The 25,642-nt window shown below is 34.5% G+C and overlaps 2 protein-coding genes across 2 annotated transcripts in view; both read right to left on the reverse strand.

The window, feature by feature from the left end:
- The window catches only part of MS3_00004160 (uncharacterized protein), a 48,593-nt gene extending 39,883 nt beyond the window's left edge, over positions 1–8,710 (reverse strand). Inside the window, exon 1 of the mRNA XM_035732376.2 lies at positions 8,545–8,710. The gene's annotated coding sequence lies outside the window, so the exon portion shown is untranslated. The remainder of the gene's footprint in view (positions 1–8,544) is intronic.
- A 3,351-nt stretch (positions 8,711–12,061) lies between these two features.
- Positions 12,062–18,058, reverse strand: MS3_00001241 (uncharacterized protein). The gene is made up of 2 exons (XM_051208719.1): positions 17,975–18,058; positions 12,062–12,883 (listed from the first exon to the last, which is right to left on the reverse strand). Exons 1-2 carry the CDS (start codon positions 17,991–17,993, stop codon positions 12,603–12,605), a joined length of 300 nt encoding a protein of 99 aa, XP_051072191.1. The 5' UTR covers positions 17,994–18,058; the 3' UTR covers positions 12,062–12,602.
- Positions 18,059–25,642: the final 7,584 nt, after the last annotated feature.

Consider the following 25,642-nt stretch of genomic DNA (forward strand, 5'->3'; position numbering starts at 1 on the left):
AACATTACATATTCATAGAACTGTAATAGGAAGATGTATATACTCATGTAATCCATAATAGAAATAACGTTTTTTTTTAATTTTTTTCTTTTTATTTTAAAAATATAATCCCTCTATATATGAATTACTGATCATTTAATTCAATAGGTTTCTTGTTTATTTAAAAAAGATAACCTACAAAAAATATTCAATAAGTTACTCTAATCCTTCTAAAAACTTTAGAACATTCTCAATATTTTATTATTTATTAAGTTCTTAGTAAAATAATTACTAAATTAGTTTTCATTAAAATAGAGGTAAGATCTTATTATTATCAAGTATTTTGTATATTCAATCGTTGAAGTCATGAATCAATCGAAGCTAGACCACTATGGAAAACCTGGAAGCACTGGACGGCCGTTTCGTCCATGGTGGTCTAGCTTCAATTCGCTCATGATTTCAACCATTGAAATTTGTAAAAATCTCCACAAAACCTGTTCTGATAATAATCATCTGCTCACTGGTGATTGACTTCAGGAGACACTCCTGGAGTTCTAGTGAGAAGCCGTGACCAGTGGAGAACAACCAGGTCTGTTGTGAGATATCAGCTGACTGAAGAAAATGGTGTACAGTGGCTTTATTTCGTATATTGGTTGAATTTAGACATTAACACTATTGGATGCCGGCTCAGTAGTCTAATGGTTAAGCGCTCGCGCGCGAAACTGATAGGTCCTGAGTTCGAATGTCTCGGGAGGCGGGATCGTGGATGCGCATTGCTGAGGAGTCCCATACTAGGACGAAACAGCCGTCCAGTGCTTCCAGGTTTTCCATGGTGGTCTAGCTTCAATTGACTCATGATTTCAACTACTGAAATTTGTAAAAATCTCAACAAAACCCCTTCTGATATTTTGTTTATGTTTATCTTACAAAAGTGAAATTGTAGTGAATAAGAACACCAGTAGGGACAATCAAATGTATTTGACGGGAAATTACAGAACTTGTTCATAAAATTTAACAATCATATAGTAAATGCTTAATTTGCGGAATCTCCATCAATTGTCTTAAAATGACTCATTCTTCATTGTTCTTGCATTTTCATACAAATTATATTCTATTTCCATTCTTTACTGTTCGATCTTCTAGTCTCTCTGCTGTTAGACATCCTGTTCTTAACTAACCTCATATACTACTTACGTCAATATAAGTAGCACATATCACAAAATTACTTATGATTAATTTGACTCTAGTGAATTTTTTTATAAATTATATTTATAATTCAATAGTTGTTAGTCGTATGAATATTTAAACAATAACTGTACACCACTAAAACATCTTGTTTAACTATAATCTATTGCATTATTTAAAATTATTTAGAAAATAAACCAAAGAATAAAATAGGATTTGATTCAACTATCAAATGATAATCAATTAAATACTTTTATTTGAGTTTCTATTTATAACTTTTAGAAAATTTATTCAATGTATTGGTATCATTTGAATAGATGAACTAAGGGTTCATAAAGTAGATTCATTTGAAGTTGTTGTATTCTGTGAGTTTATATTTCTTACTTATAGTTGTTCTGGACAAAAATTAATCACGTCTAATCGAAATGAAAATCTTTATATACTTTTTCATACTAAGTTGCTTTGCATTAACTATCTAGAAGTGGTTATTAAATAATGTTTAAAGAACAGTTATACAAATGAATAATGTACAACTAATTTAGTCGAATTTACATTTTCCTATTGTGCTTTAGTCTTAACAAAGTGAATATTTGCAAACCGGATGACTCATTTTGTCAATGTTCACTTAACGAGAGAGGGGTTTTGTAGAGATTGTAGTAATTTAATCATTGAATTCATGAGCCAATTGAAGCTAGACCACCATAGAAAACCTGGTAGTACTGGACTGTCATTTCATCCTAGTATAGGACTCCTCAGCAGTGTACATCCACGACGCGCCCTGCAAGATTCGAGCACAGGACCAATCAGTCTCGCGCGCGGTTTAATTTATTTATAAACTTTATAAGTAGTTAAGAAGATTAAACAATATGAAAAATCTCATCATTACTTAGTTACTTATTTACTTACGCCTGTTACTACCAATGGAGCATAGGCCGCAGACCAGTACTCTCCAGCCCACTCTGTCCTGGGCCTTCTTTTCTAGTTCCATCAAATTCTTGTTCATTTCTCTCATGTCTATTTCCATTTCCCGGCGTAATGTGTTCTTTGGTCTTCCTTTCTTCTCCTCCTTTGACATTGAGGATTCCATATGAGGGCTTGTCTTGTGACGCATTTGGGTGATTTCCTCAATGTGTGTCCTATCCACTTCCAACGCTTCTTCTTGATTTCTTCCTCCACTGAGATCTGGTTTGTTCTCTCCCATAGTAGTAGGTTGTTGCTGATAGTGTCTGGCAAACGGATCTGAAGTATTTTGTGTCGACAGCTATTAGTAAACACTTGTATCTTCTAGATGATGGCTTTCGTTGTTCTCCAGGTTTCTGCCCCATACAGTAGAATTGTCTTGACATTTGTATTGAAAGTTCTGACCTTAGTGTTTGTTGACAGATGTTTTGAGTTCCATATGCTCTTCAGTTGTAAATATGCTGCTCTTGCTTTACCGATCCTCGCCTTCACATCTGCATCACATCCACCGTGTTCATCAATGATGCTGCCCAGATATGTGAAGATTTTACATCTTCCAAATCGTCTCTGTCAATTGTGACTGGATTAGTGCATGCTGTGTTGTATCGAAGACTCTTGCTTTTCCCTTTTTGTATCTTGAGACCTACTACTGCTGAGGCTACTGCTACACTGGTCGTCTTCTCCTGTATTTGTTGTTGCGTTTGGGATAGAAGGACCAGATCATCTGCAAAGTTTAGATCGTCTAACTGCATCCTAGAAGTCCACTGTATTCCGTGCTTCCCAAAATCTCATCATTGGATCTTCAATTTCTTTTTTTTCAATTAAGTAAGTATAATTTAAGAACATAAAACTTGTCTTTATTATAGAGAAAAAAGAAAACAGTAATTCTATAATGTCACCTTTTTTTAAGTTTATCAATGTAAATCTATTGAGCTAGTTGTTTCCTTTTTTTTATTGATTAATTACTCTTGTTAATTGGAAGTCTATTCACTGTAAAAATAAATAACTTAATTGAAAAAAAATCATTTATTCATATGATTTTCATTGGTTGATTTATGTATTTTCATTTATTCAATAATAAATTCTAGAAATGTCCATTGGATTTATTTTAAAATTGTTACTGTACTACTGTGTTTCTATAGTTGGTTCATCTGTCAATATTATGTTCACATACATCATTAGCTTCATGTGTAATCATTCATGTATGATTATATATATATATATATATATATATATATATATATATACCATGATATCATAAAAAGTATACTTACGTCAGTATGCAGTAAATTATCTTCTACATACAAAATAGTTATACTAAACAACCCATGAAAGTATTAGATATAAATTAGTAATCATAGTTCCCCATATTCCTCTTCTAACAACTTTTGAATCTATTCAATGAAATGTTCAATACATCACATTTTTCTCTGTTCAACCATTTTTTTTAGTCAAACTTTGTTACTGTATTTAGATATCGCTGAAAAAAAGACTATAATTTCATGGACTTCATATGATTTTTGGTTGTAATTTGATATGATGACATTACAAAACAGATATAAACAAGTTATCATTATTAAAGAGGAAGAATGTATTTGTAAAATATCAGCGAAAGAATTTGAAGTAATTCCAACGATAATTTTGTTGTTTGATTATATTTTTCTTGAAAACGCTTGGACCAAATTGCCAAGCGAAACGTTGAATTTACTTCAAATTCTTTCACTGAAATTTTACAAACACATTCTTTCTCTTTAATGACTCACATTAACTCGGCGCCCAAATATTGTGAAATTAATCGTTCAAATTTAGACGAAAATTCTTATATAAGTTATCATTATTGTTCAAAAATTCAATTTAGATATTCTAATAAAGTGTTATATATTTCGAACGGTGATTCTAAATAATGTGGAGAAATTCAATTTCATTAGCTCTATAAAATATAATGATTTTCATTTGAGTTAAACATGAAATAATTCGAAAAATGATATTTTTATTAAATTTCTAGGAACTAATGTTATCAGTAAATAAGTCAATATAAGATTTAGACAACGTGTATGTAACAGGAATTTAGTACATTTACCGGTAATGGCTAAATTTGGAGGTGATCAATACAATTTAAGATGTGTATTTTGATTTATTTAACAGATACTAGTTATAAATTTCAAACTGAGTATCAAATATTTGTATTTGTTCAAAGATAATGACAATCTTTTATACAAAATTTTATCTTAATCTTGTTAAAAGTAGCTTTACTCAATTTTGTTCTTATATAAATAGAATAAGTTTCAAATCTACTTTGTAAAGCTTAAGTAAAAATCAATATAAAATTAGGTAATTTATTTCAGATAAGATGATCTACAACCTAACGCCTATGATAAAGCCTTACATGATCAACTGAAGGAAGAAGAAACTACTATGGAGGACAACTGGAAAGAAGCATTAATTTCAACGTGTCAAGAGGTCCTGGGCCTCAAGAAGCATCATCATAAGGAATGGACCTTTATAAAAACACTGGACAGGATTAAAGAAAGGAAGAACAAGAAGACAGCAATTAACAACAGCCGAACACGAGCAGAGAAAGTCCAAACACAAGCTGAGTACATAGAAGCAAACAGGCAAGTGAAGAAGAGGACTAGAGCCGACAAGAAGAAATACGTGGAAGAACTAGCAACGACGGTGGAAAAAGCTGCAAGAGACGGAAATGTGAAACAGCTTTCCGATACAGCGAAGAAACTAGCAAGGAAATATAGTAAACCAGAGAGACCGGTCAAAGACAAAGAAGGCAGGCCAATCACTGAAATTCAGGAACAGCGGAACAGATGGTAGAGTACTTCAAGGAACCCCTCAAAAGGCCGGCTCCAATGAATCCACCGGACATCGAAGCAACACATACAGATCTTCCTATAGATGTCAATCCACCAACGACGGAAGAAATCAGAATGACCATCAGACAAATCAAGAGCGGGAAAGCAGCAGGACCTGACAACATACCAGCTGAAGCACTGAAGTCAGACATTGAAGTAACTACAAACATGCTTCACCTTCTATTCAGAAAGATTTGGGAGGAGGAACAAGTGCCGATGGACTGGAAAGAAGGACACCTCGTCAAGATTCCAAAGAAAGGAGATCTGAGCAGATGTGAAAACTACAGAGGCATTACACTACTGTCAATACCAGGGAAAGTCTTCAACAGAGTGTTGCTGAACCGGAAGAAAGACGCAGCAGACACCCAACTTCGAGATCAACAAGCTGGGTTCTGTAAGGATCAGTCGTGCACAGACCAAATTGCGACACTACGGATCATCGTCGAACAATCAGTTGAGTGGAACTCGTCACTGTACATCAACTTCACTGATTATGAAAAGGCATTTGACAGTGTAGATAGGAGGACGTTATGGAAACTTCTCCGACACTATGGAGTTCCTGAGAAGATTGTCAACATTATCCGGAACTCATACGACGGACTACAGTGCAAAGTAGTGCATGGAGGACGGATGACAGACGCACTCGAAGTAAGGACCGGAGTCAGACAAGGCTGTCTACTCTCTTCCTTCTGGTGCTTGACTGGATTATGAAGACCTTGACATCTAAGGGAAAGCATGGAATACAATTGTTATAATCTCTTTCTTCTTACGGTAATGACCCAGCTATTCCTATTGCTTAATATTCTTGGACACCGATTCACTCGACAAGACCCCAAATCAGAACACGGTTGAACAGGAAAGAGATTATATTCCAAATAGCAAGTCAGAAGCCAGTAGGAAGCACAATAGAGAAAACGTCAGTATATTTATAGTTTTTACATGAGAAGATTCTTGAGTATTCTCCAACTATCGACTAGTGCTGATTGGATAAGAATTAGCCAATCAGAGTGCACCAAAGCAATCATGCATTGAGCATGTTTTAATCCAGCCTATGTCCCGCTAACAACAATGGACACCTCAGAATCAATTAGATGATTTGGACTTCACAGATGACATAGCCCTCCTATCGCATACACATGAACAAATGCAGATAAAGACAGTCAGTGTAGCAGCAGTCTCTGCATCAGTAGGCCTCAACATACACAAGGGAAAAAGCAAGATTCTCAAATACAACACGGAGAACACCAGCCCAATAACAAACAATTGGTGGAGAAACTCTGGAAGATGTAGAATCCTTCACATACCTGAGAAGCATCATCGATAGACAAGGAGGTTTAGATGCAGACGTGAATGCAACGATTGATAAATCAAAGGTCACGTTCCTACAATTGAAGAACATATGGAACTCAAAACAACTGTCAATCAATATCAAAGTCACAATCTTCGATATGAACGTCGAGGCAGTTCTACTGTACGGAGCTAAAACGTGGAGAACTACAACAACCATCGTCAAGAAGGTGCAAGTATTTATAGATGATTGTCTCCGCAAGATACTCAACATCCATTGGCCGGATACCATCAGTAACGGCTTTCTGTGGGAGAGAACAAACCAGCTTCCAGCTGAAGAGGAAATTAGGAAAAGACTCTGGAAGTAGATAGGACATATATTGCGCGAATCATCAAACTGCATGTCGAGGCAAGCCCTAGGTTGGAATTCTGAAGGGAAGAGGAAAAGAGGAAGGCCAAGGAACACATTATGTTGGAAAATCGAAGCAGATGTGGAAAGGATGAATTGCAACTGGAAAGGGTTGCCCAGGAAGGTTTTGGAATTAGAGTGCTTGTGAGAGGCCTATTTTCCACCACGAGGGGTAACAGGCGTCAGTAAAAAGTAAGTAAATTTGTAATTAATATACTGAAAACATTGAATAATCTAAACAACAGTTTGGTGGTAATTTATATTTATCAAAAACATTTTACAATGAAGTATTACAGCTTACTACTTTAAAATTGACAAATTTTATAATCACATTAATCACTTAATGAGTTTTAGATGAAAAAAACGTTTTAAACATTTACTGAATGTTTAAAGTTAAACGGAAAAATTATTTACACTGATTTATTTGGTCATATGCTCAAAGCATCTAAAATAGGTGATCTTAATCAATGATGTATAGTCTACAGATATGAAAATAAGGACATTTAATAACCTTTCATCTGTACTTTCTAATACGGAATTAGTAAGTAACCTAACTTTTTATTCAATGAAGAAAGATTGGATAAATTACTTGAACGCATCTTTATTAAAATACCTTGTTTTCAGCTTAGTTTGATACAATCTTGTACATATGATGAATTGACTTTTTTATCACTGAGATATGGAAGAAGTTATTGATGTTTTCTTGTTGCATAGTTTGATTTGATAACATCCTATTAAGAGCTATATGAAAGATTAATTTCTTAATATTCAATTTTTAAAACTTCTGTAAAGAGAAAAACATTTGTTTACATTAATATAAGTGGTTACTTCGGAATATGATAAAAAGTTTTCCAAGGGAAATTAGGTAAACAGTAAAAAATTATGGAACGACAACAGTCTTTTCAAATTTTGATTACCATAGTGACTAATTAACAACTAATTAATAATCAGTTCCATATAGTATTAACTTCTTTGACAAAGATCTATCTGTTATCAGTACATCTACTAATCTTTAAAAAGTCTATTCGTGGATTGATTGAAGTTAGACATTAACACTGTTGGATGCCAGTTCAGTGGTGTAGTGGTTGAGCGCTCGCGTACGAAAACGATAGGTCCTGAGTTCGAATCTCGCGGGGGGTGGGATCGTAGATGCGAACTGCTGAGGATTCCCATGCTAATATGAAACAACCATCCAGTGCTTCCAGGTTTTCCATGATAGTCTAGCTTCAATTGACTCATGATAACCATTTAAATTACTACAATCTCCACAAAACCCTTTTTGATATAAAAATCTATTCGATTATATCAACTTCAAAAAAGTTAAAAACGCCAAATAATATTTCATTCCATTCTGTCGATTCATTATTCATATAGATATATTTAGAGAAATAAATAAACACAATCATTTTTACTTAATTCAATAAGTAACTTTCTAAAGCTAAGCATTTATTTAGTTATAATTAATTTAAATAATCAATAATTATATAGGTATCATTACCAAGGTTTGATTTGATAATTTCGAATAAATTGAGCATTGTGTAGATTGTTATAAATAAATAATATATTTGTAATATCTCAACGAGTAGAAAAAATAGATTTTCTGACTTTTCGTGTCCTAGTGTAAGTCATTTCTTCAGAGAATAAATAACCAAGAATAATAATAACACATATTATTCTTATTGTTCCATTGTACTATTTAAACTTGGATTAATTTTAATTTGGTTATTTATTCTCTAAAGAAGTGACTTACACTAAGCCACGAAACGTCAGAAAAATCTAATTGTTCTACTCATCTGGATATTAAAAATCTATTAATTTATTTACAATAATTATATATCCATTTTTAAATAAATCACTTACCTTGGAGATAATTTTAAAAACAAAATTTAATAAAAAAAATTTATTCCTCAAATTATTGTTTATTTAACATAAATTAAATGTTATTTAAATTGTGTTTAGTTTAACGTTCATTTACTTAAATAGTGAGTTAATTTCTTGATAGAAACTAATTAAATGAACATTTCCCATTTTATTTAATTAATTTTATGATAAATTAATTTGATTGGTTCATTTTTATATAATTGAAATTATATGAGACGATGAATATGATTTGAGTAAAGTGGGCGATATAGAAAGTTTATGAATGGTTACATAAATTTATTAAAATAGAGAATTGAAAATTTTTCTTTACTTTACAATATAATAAAATGAATTTCACAAAATCTTTATACTTTTACTTTAGTTATTACATTGGTAACAAAGAATCTTATCTCTTATTCTTCTTCTTATTTATTTATTTTAACACATAAATATTGGTACAAGGAGGCACCAAATATATATGCGCCACACAAATCTCATTCGATATGTGTAAGGGCTGTGATACTGCCCGGATGCCCAAACTGAAGCAGGTGGTTATCTTAGGGGGCCACACCCCGAGCCTTCGACCTAGAGGTCTGACCCACAAGGCAGTGGGGCATCGTAAGGAGATACAGTCCCAGACCAACAATTGGTTCATACTCCATTTGTTCCTTTAGGATACTGGAGCCCATGTGCACCATTGGTTTGGAATCCGGTTAAAGCGCCGGACATTCGCTTTTCGTCCTCTCATTTTCGTAAACAACACCCCCGCCACGAGAATGCGGTGAGTAGGACTTCCCTGGCAGAGGCTGTATACGCGTGGCCATGTGAGAGCGTTTCGAGAGGGAAAGGAATCTACTCATTTTGTATCATTTGTGTATAAATTCTACTATATTTTACTTGAATTTCATTATTATCTTTGAATTTGTTTTAATAAACTTCTTTAAAACTTATTTATATTATATATATATAATCTCTAATTGACGGTAACCTTATGTCATATCGGTAGCTGACAAGTTTCACTTTCGTATAATTTAAAACCTAATTTTAAATGAATCCGGATATTCTTTTTTATGTCACAGAAAGTGTCAGTACACTAGATGATAAAAATGAATTTAAAATCTATACTGTCGGTTTAGAATATCGACTTTATTTCACTTAGGTTTAAATAATTCCTGTGATTGTATATTTATTTTGTCTTTACCGCTGAGTAACTAACTGATGACAATACTTTATTTTTCCACAAATAACTAATATATCTATCTTTTGGTTGTTTGCTTCTTGTTTAATATAATAAATGACAGTGATCTTATTTAAATCTCAATATTATTTTAAAAACACCTGTTACATTCTTTATTCCTTCTAAACACTAAGCAACAAATACACGTTTTTCTTTCCATTTTCAATCATTTCAAACTTCCAGAAGAAAAACATAACCGCCGTCAAAACTGTCCAACTATGTTAAGAATGATGATATGATAGACTTTGTTAAATATTATTTCAGGTTACTTCATTCTGCGCTCTAAAATAATGTGGATTTTAAAGCAAGAAACAACATTTACTGTTTAATAAGATAAAATGCATAAGCACAATTTAAGAATTAGACTATATTCAATTTCTCCATTAGTTTAGTTATATCTACACTTAAGACATTTTATTTATTTCTAAATATCTCCATCTTTATAATTGCTAATGAAAATGGTATTAAAATATATTCGAAAAAGTAGTCGGTATACGTTTATACAAAATTAAATATGAAAATAATATTCAGTGAGTTCTACTTCTGTAAAGCAATACAATAAGGTGAAACCAGCCAGTTAGAATAGCTTATTTGGTCTTTAGAATCTGTGCTATAGTGATTACAAGAATCTTTTAAAATTTAAAGATATCCTATATTTGTCGTGTCAATTACCAGTACACCATTGAAAAGCTCCTCTTTACTAAAAATCAGATATCATGATACTAGGAGCTAATACTACAAAGGACTTCAATATTTAATTTGTTACTTCAGTTATATAACTCTTTACTGAATAGCTTATTTATACAATATCTTACTGCGTTTATTGGATGATACCCTTAATTCAGTGAACATGGAAATGAAGTTCTCCTAATTATTATATTTTCACAGTTTAGGAAAAAAACATTTATACTATAACATGAAGAAAGAAAGCATTAAAATGAAATAAATTCAAAAAACTTTCGGGCTGTTTTTTAAGTGTTTCAACCCTCGAATATATATTTTGAATGAAACGTTTATTAAAAATAGTCCTCAATATACTTTTTATTTTGATACCTTTACGGTTACCAATCAAACGACTTACTTACTTCTTACCTACTTACGCCTGTTACCCCTCGCGGAGGAGCACAGGCCTCCCACAAGCACTCTGAATCAAACACCGTCCAGGGCAATCCTTCTCAGCTCTTTCCAGTTGTTATTCATCCTTTTCATATCTGCTTCGATTTCCCAATATAATGTGTTCCTTGGCCTTCCTCTTTTCCTCTTCCCTTCAGAATTCCAACCTAGGGCTTGCCTCGACATGCAGTTTGATGATTCGCGCAATATATGTCCTATCTACTTCCAGAGTCTTTTCCTAATTTCCTCTTCAGCTGGAAGCTGGTTTGTTCTCTCCCACAGAAAGCCGTTACTGATGGTATCCGGCCAATGGATGTTGAGTATCTTGCGGAGACAATCATCTATAAATACTTGCACCTTCTTGACGATGGTTGTTGTAGTTCTCCACGTTTTAGCTCCGTACAGTAGAACTGCCTCGACGTTCATATCGAAGATTGTGACTTTGATATTGATTGACAGTTGTTTTGAGTTCCATATGTTCTTCAATTGTAGGAACGTGACCTTTGATTTATCAATCGTTGCATTCACGTCTGCATCTAAACCTCCTTGTCTATCGATGATGCTTCTCAGGTATGTGAAGGATTCTACATCTTCCAGAGTTTCTCCACCAATTGTTTGTTATTGGGCTGGTGTTCTCCGTGTTGTATTTGAGAATCTTGCTTTTTCCCTTGTGTATGTTGAGGCCTACTGATGTAGAGGTTGCTGCTACACTATTTGTTTTCATCTTCGTTAAATCGTGTGTATGCGATAGGAGGGCTATGTCATCTGTGAAGTCAAAATCGTCTAATTGGTTATGAGCTGTCCATTGTATTCCATACTTTCCCTTAGATGTCGAGGTCTTCATAATCCAGTCGACCACCAGAAGAAAGAGGAAGGGAGAGAGTAGACTGCCTTGTTTGACTCCAGTCCTTACTTAATTTGCCTCTAGCTCTTCCAGAGTTACTGCCGGTCTCAAACTCGGATCAAATACTCTATCCCTTAGAAAAACATTTAGTTAAAAACTACCAACCAGACAAATTAAACGTGAAGAATATGAATTATAATAGTGTTATATAAATCGGAAGACTAAAAACAACACCGACATTAGAAGTAATTGTAAAGAGATTTATTAATTATGAACTAATGAACAGGAAATTTACATGTAATCTTTCTCTAGAGATATTTCATCATATATATTAGAATGGAAGGATTTGAAAATTGAAGAACTAATGAATAGTTAATTATGTAAGACAATACAATGAATCATTAAAAGGAAGACCAATTGAATATTAAATTTACTCAATTAATAAAACATAAATATAAAGTAATTAGTCCCTTTTATAAATTTCGATGGAACAATGAGAAGACGGAGTTTATCTGAAAAATGTGATGTATTTGCGCTATACATTTCGAACAATCTGGTCACATATATACTTTAAATAAGAAAGATTAGTTCAGCGAAGAGCTCTCTTTTCGGCGAATTCATTTTCAAAGCTGTACAATCGCAAATATATATACTTATTTTTACAGGGTGATAATAATACTGATAATAAACTTCTGTTATACATGGTGACATATGTACTTGTTAGGCCATTTTTATATGAAAATTAATAAAGGTCCATTAAATGAAAGTTCAAGTATGATGACAAAAGGGGAGAGAAAGAATAAGAAATTGTCGCGTTATCAGACGCCATAGAATGACTTAAGGATTACCAAGGTAAATTCAAGGTTACGACAAATTGTTTTTGTACACATAAGGGGGGGTAAATTTACGAATAGCCAAGGCTTCAATAAACTTAAGAATTCGTCCTTGACAATTTCTACACAACGTTCTAAAAGCTGTATTAATGTCAATTTTGTGCCCCGTTTCAATTATATGTTTCGCTATCGATGAACCTGATTTTCTACCTCCCACATTGATCGAATCATTTGACACACATTGATTTTGAAGCCATCTAGGCACATGTTCACTGACCATTGATTGCATTATTTGATTAATATAATAAATATCTAGAGTAAAGTTAAATTGGACATTCATAATTTTGAATAAGTGAAATACATTTAAACTTTTTTTGATTTTAAATGGTTCAATTAAAATGATTATGAATGTACTAATTAATGAGCATAATTTTTAAAATAACAAATTGTGCATCCATTTTCCATATAACTATATATACGAATGTACAGCTTAAGTAAATGATTTCGTCGAAAAGAAAACTTTCTTCGCTGAATTCTCTTTTTCTTATTCAATGATACTAACTACTACTTTTGTTTAGTTTAACAAGTTTTACCTTAGTTCATAACGTTTTCGGATCTGATGTTACAAAAGTATGGCGATCTTCACAGTATCTTCATCACTTGCCAACAAGTGAAGATAACTCTATTTTTTTAAGCAATGAGGGATAGCAGTGGAATCCAGGGCGCGCGTCTCGTCCTATTTGGGACTCGTCAGCTGGGTGTACCTGCATCTCAGAGTTGATGTTCACTCCCAAATAGGACGAAACGTGCGTCCTGGATTCCACTGCTAGCCACTATCCATCATTGCTTACTAAAAGCTTGAGAATTAAGGCAATATCGAGGCATACGCACAGAATGCACATATGCCAATAACAGACTGATCAATTGCAGTTTTAAACCTTAACGGGAAGATACAAGCCAAACAATACCAAGTGAATTTAACTCTATTTTTGCCTTCATAATTTTCATCAGATTTGTTTAATTTGACATTTCACTAAAACAAAACACTAGGTTTTTTTGTGAAAAGAAAAGGCGAATTGATTCACTATTATACCATACAAATGAGAAATACTACAATACACTTTTAGCTAATCTGTATTTCTCCCAACATTATACAGTTGATTTTAGCATTCTATATGGTGCTTATATAATTCTTACCTATTGAAGTGACAATTTGTACTTGTTTACTAGAATAAAACAATACAGTATTTCACCTCATATACAGCAATATGAACTGCCTAAAAAAAGTCCTGAATTTTACTACTTTACAAGTGAGTCTCTTCATAAGTTCAAATGACAATCATACAGTATGTACATTACAATATGTTCATATTTCTATGAAATTTCTCATGAGGTTTTAGTACCTATGACCCTTCTCTCCGAATTATTTTTTTTTAAAAATAAAACATTAATTAGAAAACTCATTCAATACAAAATAACAATTAATTCTTATAAAGGCTAATATTTCTTCCGATATTTTATTTAATTTCACTATTTTAAACAACTTTGGCTTTTTTCATCATTTAAATTCTTGTATAATATATGATGACAGCTAGTAATGAAATGAAAATTTTATGTTTTATCAGTTAGATACACATGAATTGTATGATTTGTCATTAATTTTTCAGATAACTAATGTCCAATATATGTTACTTTAAATATTAAAAAAATGTTATATGTATATAAGTAACAAAGTTTTAAACAAATAAAGGCGTATCCCGTATTTCAACATCAATTAATTTATTCACTTTTGTAAATTAATAAAAGGTGTTTAGTTTCCTTATATACACAATAGTCTCCAACAGAACAGGAAAATAGAATGCTGATATTGATAGAAAGTTTTTTTTTCAAAACTTTCAGAACTCATTTATTTCTCCTTAAACATAGTGTAGGACAAATAAAAAGCGTCATATTTTCTTGCAAAATGTAATGAAACAATATGCTTTGAAGGCATAATAATTGATTAAACAATAGATAACCTATTGTTTATCGGTGATTAAACCTTTTACTTGGTCACAGTTACATCTATGTTTATTTTATCCTCTTCAATAAAACAATTATGTTTATATCATCTGAATTAGAAGCACGGTTGACTTGTTTCAAACCTGTTTATAATATGATCAGAACATCCATTTTCATTTTTGGACTTTTAAGTAAGGCAATAGATTTTGAGGGGAAAATAAAGGAACTAACGACAATAAGGTTTTATCCGTAATAACAAAGAGAAGGAATCTATCGACTTCGTTAACATCTTATTCCACTGATTTATTTAGTGTACCAGTTGTAATAGGGTTCCATACACAAATATGCACAGATGTTTATTTCCTTAACTTGAGGATGTTTTCTGATGAATATACGGCTTCATCAGGATACTATCTCAAGGACCACTATAGTGACCCCTGATTAAAATTAGTGTGTTAAGGTGACTTGTTTTGCTCAATAAATTATAATCTGTGAAGCTTCTGCTTCCTTCACATTTGAAAAAGGCTATAAGAAGTCTATCTTTAGGTGTCATAGATTTAATGTAATCTTCTTACAGCCGATCTGTTCTAGATCGGTATTCACACCTAAATTTTTCAAGGCCTATTGACCAGAAAAAGTTCCAGAATTGTTTCCTACACCCCAGTAGCTTACGGGTTTCCTTGTTGATCAATGGAGGGCGACGTGGCAGCCTACGGATTTATAGCAGACATCCTATATTCAATTTCGATCATAGTTAATTTTGGTTAAGACGTTTTATTAACTTAACAGACAATGTTATTCGAACAGTAACAATTCACGTATTTCTTTATACTATCATGAACACTATCATATCTATATAAACGTGTACGCTTGAGCATGTAGTGACTCACATTTATCACGAGAACACGACTGGTTTAATAAAAACAATTATTATTATAACCAACTGTACCAGTGTTTGTTTTAACGTGCTTTTGTTTGACTGTGCTAATGACAGCTATTTTGTGCTTCCATTCTTATACTTACACTTTGATTGTAACTTCGCGCGAATTCGGTTACGTTCTGTAACCAAGCTCGTATCCTGGCACGATCTCGGTATCCTTTCGATGCCACGAGATCGCCAGCAAATAAACCTCGACTTGGTCCATTAATTGCCTTCTGGTATTCGGCTTCTCGGGGATTTTATGGAGTCATTTGGAACGAGCTTCTTACGCCTTCTGATCTATTTGGCACGTGTTTCTTGGTAGCGGTATTCATAGTTAATCACAACTCGACGCCACGCTACAAGCACATGTGACAGCCTACGCACATAACTCTCTCTAGCTTAAGTTTCGATAGCTTAAATACTGTTCGATGAGTCATTCACTTTCCTATGTATATGTGTACTCCGATTCTTGATTCGATTTGACTATAAATTCGCCTTTATTTGCTCGCACACACACATTCACCTCTCTGCCCCAAGTTTGCTCGATGTGCCTATAACCTTGTTGTCTGTGCTATCCGCTAATAAGCTATTGCCACCGCTTCTTATTGCCTTCTGATTTAAAACACTGTTGAGATTTTTTATGATAAAGGTTATAAAGATGATCGATTAACGAATCTGAGCCACCACAGGTTGACCATGGGATGTATAGTGATGCTATGGGCTCGGACGTGGCTTTAGACTTATCCCACTCGTCTTCGATAAATCCATCTGCACTGACCCACCAGTCTGTTGAAATAGCCCAGTTTCTGATTTCAGGAATGTCAGCTCGCCAGATTTTGGTACGGGGTGGAGCAGATATATACTGTAGTCTCTGTGTCCAAAGCCCAGAGTACAGTACTATGTCATCACTATTTGCTGATGGGGGTGATGCTGGACTTAAAAACAAAGTCCAGTAATGGCGGTTCACGTTCAAAATAGATATGTATCGGTTTTGCGATACATTGTACAAATGCACACCGAATAATAGTTGACAGCAGGTTCCCGTTAAAACATTCACCCGAAGTTGTAAGCTCTATCCAATTGATATTTTCAACGATGAGACCACATTTGGCCTTACTTCAAGAACGAATTTGTCTTAAGAAAAAGTTGTCCGCATGATGACACGGACTACTTTATATTTCTCCTATAGTCACTAACCCGTGTCTAGATTTATTTGTACAACGATCTACCTCTTATGTACCTCTGTCATGCATCTCTAATGTGCACAACTGTACACGAAATTGATCCCATACACGTAGAATTATGCCTTTTCCCCATGCGATTTATAGCTCTATCACTTCCAATACAGATGTAGCCTGTGATGATGGGAGAATAGTTTATATCTATAATGGTCCATGTTTCTGTGACAACAACTATATCGGGAATAATAAATATATTTTTGTTATACCTCAATGAGTAGAAAAATTGTGTTTCTGACTTCTCTTGACTTAATGTAGTCCACAATGAAGAAGTGCCTTACATTAAGTCAAGAGACTTCAGAAACACAATTTTTCTACTCATTGGGATATTTGAAAAATATATTTATCATTAATACTACCCAATGCTCAATTTATTTAAAACTATCAAGTCCTACCTTGGCATTAATACTTATAAAATTATATCGTGACTCAATTTATACACCATCAAACTTAGCTCATATGTTTTATTTTTAAGACTATGAGCGTCCGTGTAGCGCACATTTAAAGGTTTTGAGAATCACTCGTTCTATCCATGCGGATCTCGGAAGCATTAACTTTCAAAACCCGACTACATAAAACCCTTACTATTACGGTTTATTTTGCCACTTAGTTTTCCAGTTTTTTGACTCCGTGAGGGCATTCTCCTACTTAAGTTGACCTTTAAGTGACCAATCCGATCGGATACGAATATTCGAATCACAAGTCTCGATTGTGTTATTTAGTAGGACATCCCTTTCTTCGTAACTTTTGAGTACTAACTCAAGTATCCTTCTTAGTGAGATCCTTCCTTCAACTTACTTAATGAGTCTTATTACTTCAGTCATATGTAAATCTTAAACATCTTCTGGCAGTACTTTTTGGAGAGCAGATTCAACTAAATCTAAATTGTGTGGATCCTTTTTACTTGATCATTTTATTTGGCTTCTCCAGATTCGAAATATGTAATCTGGGAACGAATTTGACTTCTTAATACCAGGTCCATACATTAACGATGTCATTAAAAAAACAACGTTCTGTCTTATGAGATGGTAGTGACTCACATTTATCACGAGAACACGACTGGTTTAATAAAAACAATTATTATTATAACCAGTCGTGTTCTCGTGATAAATGTGAGTCACTACAAGATAATCAGAAACACAGATTCAATACTAGGTTACTTGTTCCTTGTAAATTATGCATGAAGGACACTGTCCCCCAAATTATATAAGTAAATAGGTCTATGCATACCATTTCGCTTACTTAAGGCCAAATCTTTCATAAAAAGACTGGACGTTAGATTTAGTTTTACGAAGATTTCCACTAATCAAGTGTCCTCTTTTATCCTTTATTCTCAGAAGGACTATATGTGGTGTTTGAATGAATTAATGATTCCTTTGTACTTGTTAAATGCTTGGTTTCGAATTCCAAATACAGTACATTTTTCTGTGCTTATCGAGTACTTCTTGATCCAATTGAGTTATTTCTGGGATTCCTAGTTCATATTACAATTCAAATACTCCTAACTACAGTATTGGCGTCGCGATGGAGCCTGCGATGGAACAGTTAGATATCCATTCAACTCCTGAAGCTTTTGCTGATTATTTGGAAAGGTTTGGAATCTGGAGCATGACCAAGAACGATGTTAAAGGTGATAAAATTGTGGCACACTTCCTGATATTCGTCGGAAGAGAAGCGTACAGTTTATTAAAAACTTTGGCATATCCAGAAAAACCCATCTCACTTCCTTATGCAAATCTTAAGGAGCTATTATTAAATCATGTAAAGTGCACTAGTTTCGAATGCCGTGAAAGGGCGAAATTTCATAAGATGGTTCGTCAAAATGACCAAAAGGTTGGGGAATTCGTCTTTGAATTGCAGAAACAAGCTGCCAAATGTAATTTCGGTGATCAGCTTCATGTGCAGCTGAGAGATCGATTGATTGCAAGAATTAACATACCGGGTCTGAAGAGAGAGCTGTTGAAAATGCTGAACTGTTCCTTTCAAGATGCTAGAACTGCGTGTATTATTTATGAGGCAGTGAATGAATTTGATATCCAGTCGATGAAGATTTCTGATACTTTGCTTAGTCGTCATGATGAAATACAATCTCAGGGTCAATCAAACTTGCGTTCGTTTAACAGTGATTGCTGTTCTCGTGTAAATATGAAAGCTGTTTCAACAAGGAGTTAAAAAGCAAGTCACGATGGTGAGATGAAGTTTGCTAAATGTTTATCATGTGGAAAGTTTCATTCTCGTAATTCATGTGCATTTCGTAATGCTAAATGTTTTAAATGTGATAAGATAGGACACATTCAGTCAGTATGCAAAGCTACTGTTCATTTTGCTTCAAGTAGTACTAGATCTTGTAATTTAGATCCCAATAATTTGGCTGTTTCTAATGATCATATATCTTTGTCCACCATTTCGAAAGGTAATGCTTATATCCAAAAGCGATTATATACATTGCTTGGTTCATGTCATGACCTCATTGTGGACACAGGAAGTATAGAGTCCATTATTTCATTCAAGAACTTGAAACCTTTAGATCCTAACGTTGTGGTACTACCCACTGAAGTATCAATATTGGGGGTTACTGGACACAAACTGCCCATACGAGGATGTTTTGAATCGCTAAAAAGAGATGATAATTCCCCATACATACCTTGTGAATTTTTAGTTAGCGAAACAGAACTGTCAATACTAGGTTTAAGGAATTTGAAAAAGCTTAAAGTGGAGTTGTCTTTCCTAGTTTCTAAAGAAAGTTCTGATGCTTTACTTAAAGATTTGATAGCTACGTGTGCTAAGTGCAGTGGAGGTATAAAAATTCAGCCTATAAATCTTCAAGTACAGGGTGATCCAGTCTTTCTTAAAAGACGAATAATTCCTTATGGTCTTCGAGAGGCAGTACATAAGACATTAAACGATTTGTGTGAGAAAGGCATAATTGAACCGATTCAGCATGAAACCACTGAAGTCGGACGGCAAGACCACTAGAATATGTGGTGACTATAGATTGACATTGAACTCCCATTTGTTGAGACAAACGTGCACAACGGTAGAGGCTGAGAATATTCTAAATTGACTTCATGGTTCTAAAATGTTCTCGAAAGTTGACCTAAAAGATGTTTATCTTCAAATCGCTTTACATCAATCTTCATCTATTTTGACGACATTAACACTCCTTTCGGTCTGTTCAAATACAATTTCCTTCCATTTGGTCTAAGTTGTTCTTCATCCATATTTCACGAAGTTATGAATAAAATAGTTAGTGATCTTGAAGGTGTTGACGTTTATCAAGATGATCTCAGTGTTCATGATTCTGATAAGGTAGTTCATGACCAGAGACTTATTGCTTTATTGCGTCGTTTAATTGAGAAGAATATCACAGTGAATCCAAATAAGTGTTCATTTTGTGTATCTAGTTTTGAATGTCTTGGATACCTAGTTGATGGTAATGGTTTTAGACCAGATATGAAACGACTAGCTCCAGTGACAAATGCACCGTCTCCAAAGAATCTTACGGAACTACGTTCACTAGTGGGTGCTCTTCAATACTATCCCCGTTTTATTCCTAATTTTTCTTATCGTGCAAATTGTTTATTTATTATTTTGACATCCAATTCATTCAAATGGGGTGAGGAACAGGAGTTGTGCTTACGAAGTCTACTAAAGTTTCTTCAAAGTGATGTTGTTCTCAGAACTTACTTCCCTAGTGTACATTCTGTGCTTATTACTGATACATCACCTGTAGGTATTGGCGCAGTTTTGGAGCAGGAAGGTAGACCACTTATTTGTGTTTCACGCAAACTTACTGTTACTGAACAAGGTTATTCACAGACTCAGAGGGAAGCATTAGCTGTATTTTGGGCTGTTAAAAGACTTCATAAATATTTACTCGGAAAGAAATAAACTATTGTTACTGATCATGAAGCTTTGAAGTTCATTCATCATCCTGAAAAATCCTTAGCACGTTCCTCAGTTTCTATGGCTCATCGATGGAATATTGCTTTGGGTGTCTATGACTATATGTTTCAGTACAGAAAGGCCAAGCAAATTCAACACGTTGACCACATTTCTCGACAATTATTACAAGATAGACCCGTCAATACTTCAGACTGCTTGTTAGTGCAACCTTTCCCAGTGAGACATCCAGATCTCATTAGAGAAACTCGTAGATACTTTGGATGTATACTCAATGCTATACGGAAAGGCTGGAATCCTAATTTGAAACGTAGATTTCCTGTCTATTTTTCAAGGCGGGATGAGCTATCTACTACTCCTGATGGTATTCTGTGTTTAAATGATCGTGTTGTTATTCCTTCTTCATTGAGTAAATCTGTCCTTGAAGATCTTCATAGTGCATATTTAGGTGCTGAGAAAATGAAGTCCTTGGCAAGGCTCGCATGTTGGTGGCCAGAAATAAATGCAGATGTATGCCGTACAGCAAACAATTGTTAAAAATGTCATCAGTTGAAAAATCAGCCTTTGAAGTGGACTCCATGGCCAGTATCGTCTGAGACCTGGCAGAGAATTCATGCAGACTATTGTGGTACATTTCTTGGCAAATACTATGCACTTGTAGTCATTGATTCTTCTTCAAAGTGGCCTGAAGTTTTTTCCACAACTTCACCAAATTTTGACTTCACAATCCAAGCATTAAGGACGGTGTTTAGTCTAGAAGAGGTTCCTATGGTGTTAGTGGCCGATAATGGCTCTCATTTTGCTGCAGATGCAGTCAATACCTTGTAGAATGGTATAGGGTGCAAACATCTGTTTTCTACTCCCAGACATCCTTGTCCTAATGGTCGGGCAGAAAATTTCGTCAGGACATGAAAGACTGCTATTGATTCTATAGCCGCCTCAACATTTAATGAGCTGGGAAATGGAATAGATACCTTTCTATTGCAATATAGAAACGCCAGATATTCGGTGACAAAGGAGACTCCATCGAAGCTATTGAAAGGAAGAATTCTTCGGTCGAATATGAAATGTTTGGAGTCTGCAGAAGTTACATATTATCGTGGAAACGATCTTCGACCATCCACGGGGATTGTGATGAAGAATGTCGGATAATATATGGTGCGAATTCTATATATCAGTGACTTAAGTACACACAATCGACATGTTGATCAAACACAATTCCAGAAACCAGGTGAGTCTGTTCCAATTTCGGTTGTTAATTCTTATACTAATTAGTACATTCTTGATAAATCAAAATCCTTATCCAAAACACTGTCCGACAGACACAGGATGAACTTGAGAAGACGTACAATTGATTATAGACACCCAGACTTCAATTTAAGCTGTGGCGGATGTGGTGTTTGATTGAACTATTGATTCCTTTGTACTTGTTGAATGCTTGATTTCGAATTCCAAATACAGTGCATTCGTCTGTGTTTATCGAGTACTTCTTGATCCAATTGAGTTATTTCTGGGATTCTTAGTTCATATTATAATTAAAATACTCCTAAATATCACACTATACCATTTTGTGATTAAGAACTGGCCTTTGATACCTACACGCTAACGTCAATGGACAATAAATAAGTCAGATCAGCCCATCAAAATTTGCAACTTAACTCAAAAAATAAGATGTTTCATATACATAACACTTTTATGATTTTGTAGGTCAGCTGTCTGAATGGACCGAAACGACGAAAATGTAAACGAATATTACGGAGACTAGTCTAAACTTTAGAAACCCTTCTTCTAAATCTATTCGTCTTGGCAAACATGACCGGGGATCCAGGACCAAAGTAATCAATTGTAACAATCTATCACTAAAATGAAAACTAAGTGAACAAATGTTTCCAGTTCGCAAATTTTTATAATCAGGAGGGTCTGGTCCGCTAATGCTACCAACTCCTGATATTTCCAGATCACCTTAAGCAATAATGAATATTTCCCACTACCTAGTCCCCAATCAACACTACAACTACTTATTCATAATTGTTTCTGGATATCGTCATAACGCATTATTATGACTTGACAATCACGTGATATGATTGGTAAGACTGATGAAACTACAACCAAGCTCGGTCGATAAACCGACTTACGATTATCATAAGGTATTGTTTTCTCGTATTTATCTTAATCTTGTGGCGGTAAAGAAATCCCCAAAATAAATAGCTCCACAAGTCCTCAACTTTTAATACTGACCTCATCAATTAACTGGGTACACCTAACTAAAGGTGCATTGTCACGCATCCCCACCAGACCAAGAGTACGCACACCGTATTGCCCATCCCTTCCAACCGTTAACTAGCTTGGGATAAACCCTTCACGATCAATTGGTAGTCTTCCAAATATATCTTCCAACCACTTCATTTCTGACTTCTGATTTGACTGGGTTGACATACTTAGATTATAAAAGTGTTACGTGTAAAGGCGTTGTCCAACTCCGAAAACGTGTATCACCTTTAATCTGTTTTAGATTATTTCAGTAAGTTTATCTATCAGTTGCTCATATAGTAGACATCTTGGAACCTTGTCCGTCTAATTGGAAGTTTAGTGACACAAACATCCATGCGAACTGTCAGTATAAGCAGTTGATCAAATCTCCTGCAAACTGAGAACAACATTTTCAAATTTGCCTCAATACTAACAAAGATACATGTCATTATCTCAGACCTGAGTTGAGTTTTACTCCTCTTAGTTACAACTTACGCGCTCTCTGATAATCTCATGACCAGCACTCACTGTTTATCATCTTGTAGGGATTGATATGGTTGAAAGCATTGCATAACGCCATGTCGCATATATTTGTTGCCTAAAAGTATAGCTGATTTCAACACCTTATAGTCACTCGTTCATGCGAATCGTCTTCTATATTACCACAAACTTGATACACCACCAACCAGTGTGTATGAATACAAAAACCTGGTTCGTCGTACATCAGAACATTGATTCTAGAACATGTCTCTCATGGATGCGATCACGTTCAACGAACTACCATCAGTTATCTGTCGAAAATCCATATAATTATCTGTATTTCCACGTATTAAATGCAGTTTTGATAACAGTTCGTATGTATTATTAGTACTACTAAATCTTATCACGGTTAAGCAATAACGAGGTTGATAAAAGCTCCCTTTAACTAAATAAACCGAACTAAACTTAATAAACTAACTGAAACGCTAGTTAGAATTCATGCTCTTCAAGACTGTACTTCTGTTCCTTCAGTTAGCCTATCAATACAAATGCAATCGAAAATCAGCATGCCAATACGAATATTAAAATTGACTTTCTAATTACGACCAAATAAAACACTGTTATCAGCATCTCTTTGCAATATTGATTGTTCTCCTAAGAAGAGGCACACATCCCACATGCAACTTGCAACTAGTGCTGAGTATAGTGAGCCGTGACGAGCCTGGTATTATACTTATGTGGTGTTTGAATGAACTAATGATTTATTTGTGTTTCTTGAATGCTTGATTTCAAATTCTAAATACAGTATATTCGTTCGTGCTTGTCTAGTACTTCTCGATTCAGTTGCGTTATTTCTGTGATTCTTAGTTCGTACTATAATTCAAATACTCCTGATTACCACAACTAAATACACTGTCTCCGAATATTATCGCACTAATAGGGTTACGTGAGTATATCACACATCATCCACCCTCCTTATGGTGTCGGTTGAGAGATGAGGTGTGTATTCATCTGTACTTAGTTCTTCATTTCGTATTGTAGACGGGCCCCACGTTTTCGTTATCAGGACAATTTCTGGCTAGGTAATTGAAAGAGACATCCTAGGTTCTGTTGTTTTATTACTTACCCGACGTTTCCAACGGCCTGAATTAGTCAGAGAAACCTCTTGATTCATTAAGCAAACATTACGAACCCGTGAGCTCTTTATATTGTGAAAAATCCTCATTTTATTCAGGTTTTTGGGTTAGCTTACTTTTAGGACATATTGTACGGAAATTATTATGGTAACCAGATTACCTTGACATTTAACTCTGGAAGGTCATATATTATCCATAACTAATCACTCGTATATTTACGTTTTTAAGCGTTTTACGTGTCCACTTAGGCATATAACGTGTACGTGATCAAGTGTCATTTTTCTACTAATGCTTACCAACACAAATCACTTGATGCAGTAACCTGATGTTGATGGACTCCTAGTAAGAGTGTACATGAGTAAATGAGGTAGACAATATAAAAAATTATGCATGACAACGTCACAAAAAACCCACGATCTTGATACCAGCCGCATACAACCATATTCAAGTTTTTTCGAGTAAACTGAAAAGCAAAGTGTAGTTCAAAGCCAAAAGTCACAATAAGACTGACTATTAACTAACTGTATAGGGACTATTTTTAGGGGAATGGAGAAACCCGTGAGTTATGTTCTTCTGAATGAACTAGTTGGTTAGTACCACTCACCTATTGTTTGTTTCAATCTGACGATTAAGCTGATTGAAGAATTAGCTGCGATTCAGCACACCAGTGGATGGTCACAACGGTTGCTGAGGCAGGACGAAGAACGCAACAGGACAATATATACCTATTTATCAAGAAACAATGATTAACTGCTTACCCAAAATAAATAGTTCATGACCAGATAGAGAAGTGAGATCAGCAATTGATGAGCTAAATGAAAGTCTATGAAATTAGACCGGTATTAACTTCACTTTGCTTCCGTTATATATTTAATCTGACTCTGCCAACATTTCAATATTGTTCAGCCATATTGATGTTGTGGAGGTTGGACGTAATGGATTTGATGAGGTCATACAAATTTCGACTACATCAATGGACCAACCCCATTGGTGCCTGTAACATGTTGAGTGATCTGCAGTTACTACCACTGACTGATCTTAGTTAAACAACTGTTCACCATCGGAAAGCATTGAATAACTGCTTCCCTGCAGCATGGGACTCCATATTGTTGGGCACCTATGACCCAGTCGTGACTAAATG

This window comes from Schistosoma haematobium, chromosome ZW (assembly GCF_000699445.3).
Source record: "Schistosoma haematobium chromosome ZW, whole genome shotgun sequence".
NCBI lineage: Eukaryota > Metazoa > Platyhelminthes > Trematoda > Strigeidida > Schistosomatidae > Schistosoma > Schistosoma haematobium.